Source organism: Buceros rhinoceros, unplaced genomic scaffold (assembly GCF_000710305.1).
Source record: "Buceros rhinoceros silvestris isolate BGI_N320 unplaced genomic scaffold, ASM71030v1 scaffold6035, whole genome shotgun sequence".
Taxonomy (NCBI): Eukaryota; Metazoa; Chordata; class Aves; order Bucerotiformes; family Bucerotidae; genus Buceros; species Buceros rhinoceros.
The window spans coordinates 5,488-9,179 of NW_010414468.1; the positions used below are offsets into that span (position 1 = coordinate 5,488).

Here is a 3,692-nt window from a genome sequence, read left to right on the forward strand (position 1 = left end):
ATTTTCCTGGGTGTGTCAGTGCATTGGGACAGCAGTGGTGCTGCTTTTGCTGGGGTGGTTCTCTCTGATTTGACAGAAGTGTGTAAGTGTGTGTATATGCAGTTAACTAACAGTTATTGCCTTTTTTATTAAAATGTACCATTACAATATGAGTGCATGCATTAGAGAGAGGAGCAGGTGTGCGGATAGATTCTAACTATGAAGTGACAGTTCAGCATTGTATCGCTTTTAAGCACTGGCCTTCTGCATCCAAACTTTCTTCAACTCTGTCTTAATAAACAAACTAGAAAAGCACAAATATTTTAAGTATCATAACTGGAAAAGGCTTGTGAGGGAAAAAAAAATACACCTAATTAAAAAAGACTGGTTTTCTCTAGAAGCACCCAAACTGAACTGCCTGTGTGTGAGGGTTTAATCTTGGCTGTCTCGGGTGTGAGGATTTAATCATGGCTTTAAATAACAACCAAACCTTTTCCAAATCTGTGTGTCTATGTGAATCATTTATTGCTTTTTCTGATTTGGCGTTTTTATGCATTATATATTGACTTTGATCAGCTGTAGCATGCTGGATTAATCTTTCTTGTATTTTTAATACAGTATGCTGATTGCTTCCCAACTGGAACCAACGTATGCCAGGACAGTTTACCCATGTTTTGATGAACCTGCCATGAAGGCCACGTTTAATATCAGAGTTGTTCATGACCCAAGCTATGTGGCTCTTTCCAACATGCCTGCTATTGGTAGGTAAACAGCAAGTAGACTTAGGAGTTTTCCTCCCCTAAATTACTTTTAAAAGGCTGTAGTTTATCTGCAAGACTGTATGATCCGATACAGCTGTGTTCTGTTGTCCGTGTGATAATGCCTTGAAAATGTACCAAAAAATCTGTGCCTATGAACATAAAAATTTGGAGACGGTTATTCATAATTAATGTCTCTAATGGCAATAATTCCACAGTTTTGCCAGTAGTGATGTGCTGTCATCTGGTTGCTGGAGGCTGCATCGGGTTTGCTTCCTGGCATTTACTGCTTGGTCAGTGTGCCTGTCTTGCTGCATGACATATGCTTAAAACAACAAGGCAGCCCCAGCGTGCAAAGCTTGTAATCGTGGTATTAAGGGATTCCTTTCATTCTAAGTAGATTTCAAGAACATATTTACAACACAGAAAAAATTGTTTTGTTAGGCAGAGTCGCTATAGCCTCCTGTGTATGTGCAGTATAAGAATGAGAGGACTAAGGCTCTGGAAAGGCTCCTCCTGTTTCTTACTGGGATCTCATGTGGGATGCATGTCGGATATAAAATTCCAAACAAATACTGTGTTAGTGTTCCTACAAAAGTCTGCTGGGTCTCTTTTCTCCTTCTTAATAGCTTTTTCTGCAGTTCAGTATCACAAATCTTTATTTTTGACCTAAGTAATTTTCAGCCATGTAAAGGAAGTTTTATGAGATTTGCATGAAAGCTCAGTAACTTAGGAATTATAATAGATGGGATCACTTGAAGTGTTTTCTTCCCCTGAGAATCTTGTCATGTCCCTCTTACTTAGAAGGGAGGTATCTGATGAAGTATTTCCTAATTCTTGGGTACACATGACCTATACTCGAATCATAATAGATCACATGTTTTAGAGATAAGCAGCATGGAATAAATTGTCTACAGTTTGCCTACATTCTAAAACTGACACAGTTTGATATCCTTCGAAGTCTTCAGTTAAGAAGCTCAAGAGTGGGGTTTTTGGTGTTTGCCTGGAAGGCAATCATGATGCTGATAAGTGGCAGCAACGAGTCTGGCTGCATGCCTTCTACCACAAACATATCAAGTTAGTGAAGAAATTCAGCATATTAGAGAAGTGTATAAAAAAAACCAAACAAACCAAAAACAACCAAAACAAACCCTCCCCCCCCAAAAAAACCCCCAAACCAAAAAACCCCCCAAAACCAAAAACAAAGGCAGAAAACAAAAAATTCCTTGTTTGCGATGGCATAACAGTGGTCTAAATACTTCTTTGCTAATTTTTCTAGATGTATTTGAAATGAAGGCTGAAGATGGAAGCCTGTGGACTGTTACTGCATTTAACACTTCACTGAAAATGTCAACCTACTTGACTGCTTTTGTGATTTGTGATTTTGATTATGTCACCAGAACTGAACGGGGAAACAAGGTAAGTATGAGGCTGTATAACACATTATAGCAGTTTACAGCAGAAGTTGGCTCTGTGGTGTATCATGTGCTTTAGAAGATATCACAGACATTAACTGTGCTTTCCATTCCAAAACTATTTGCTTATGTGGCAAAACTGCTAACGTTTATCCTGCAGCTATTTCTGCAGAAAGATTTCCTTTAAGACGATTAGTTTATTGTCCTGTCCTGTTCATTTCATACAATTCCACAAGTAGGTATGGGCTAAACTTTATGGGAAGCTACTCTGCATTACTGATCATAATTCAGGGTCGTCTTAACTCTTAGTTGGAAAAAGCTGCTTCTTCAGCTTTCAGTTCAGTTGTTCAGTTTTGCTCTTATGTTACACTGGGAAAGCTTCTTGAGGGAGTCTGTGAAAAACATACTGTTGGCAGCAGTTGTTTTACTTTCCTTCTTTGCTGAAAGTCAAGAGGGAAAAGATGTATCATAAATAGTAAACTCAAGCATAAAGCTATTAAAGGTAGCAAACACTTGCTATCCTTAATAAATGAGAGCACAGTGTTATCTTCACTGTCAAGCTAGTGGGGAGAGGTGGGACAAGGTGAGAGGACAGTGCAGAGGTGACCTATGAAGCACAGTATTAGCTCCTTTTTAAAGGGAAAATTTGATTTGGTATGTCATACCTGCCATCCCCTGTATAGAACATGTTGGGTGCATAACGGCTATGACTGTGGTGCTTTTTTGCGGGGCTGATTTGTACTGACAGGAGTCAGCAAAGCGAAGCATTCAAATGAACATTTTTCAGAGGGCACCACCTGTGTTCTGTGAAATGAATGGGAGATGGCGTTTTGCCCTTTGGTTTCAGACGGAGATGCCTCCACAGTACTTGTGTGAACATGTGCATTGTGTCTGTTTTGTCATTTCTGGTAAGTAACTTACAACATGAAACACCAGTACTGTGACTCAAAGCTTATACAGGGATTAGGATTTTAAGTCTGCCTATTGTGTTTAGATTTTGCAAAATGTAGTCATTTCTTCTTTGAACCTCCTCTGAAGCCTCAGCTGAAAAGGGGCTCAGAGGCTGAAGATACTCTATTGACTGAATATACTTTCTTTTTTTCTTGTAAATCAAGAAAAATCTAAGAGCACAATCCCTTTTGTGCTCTTAGTGTTAGGCTGTGCAGTTCCACGTAAGACCATGTATTGCATTTAGATGCAAGAAATGTAGGGGGTTTGAGCTGCTAGGCACCTGGAGGGTCTTGTATCCAGAGATACACAATGGAGACATCTCAGTCTACTCCATCACCTTGGGCAAGCAGGTGCCCTTTTCTGTACCAGACAAAGCACATGGGCATGGCAGGGAAAAATTTTTCTTGCTGCTGCTGTCTCTGTGGCTCAGAAGTACAAATGTCATCTGCTCAGATGCCATCTGCATTCTGCAAGAGCAGCGGGAGGCCAGTGGTCTGTTTCAGGCTGTGAGAAAGTTCAAGAGGAGAATTGTCTATGTTTGGACAGCAAATGCTCTCTGAACACCCATTTCTCCATCTTCAGGGAAAGA

At 40.0% G+C, this 3,692-nt stretch overlaps 1 protein-coding gene across 1 annotated transcript in view; it reads left to right on the forward strand.

Moving 5' to 3' along the window:
• Window positions 1-597: 597 nt before the first annotated feature.
• LOC104494285 (aminopeptidase Q) overlaps window positions 598-3,692 on the forward strand; it is a gene marked incomplete at its 5' end in the record, with an annotated part of 32,019 nt that continues 28,924 nt past the window's right edge. Inside the window, 2 exons of the mRNA XM_010137094.1 lie at window positions 598-740; window positions 2,017-2,156. Of these exons, the coding sequence (XP_010135396.1) occupies window positions 598-740; window positions 2,017-2,156 (283 nt within the window). The remainder of the gene's footprint in view (window positions 741-2,016; window positions 2,157-3,692) is intronic.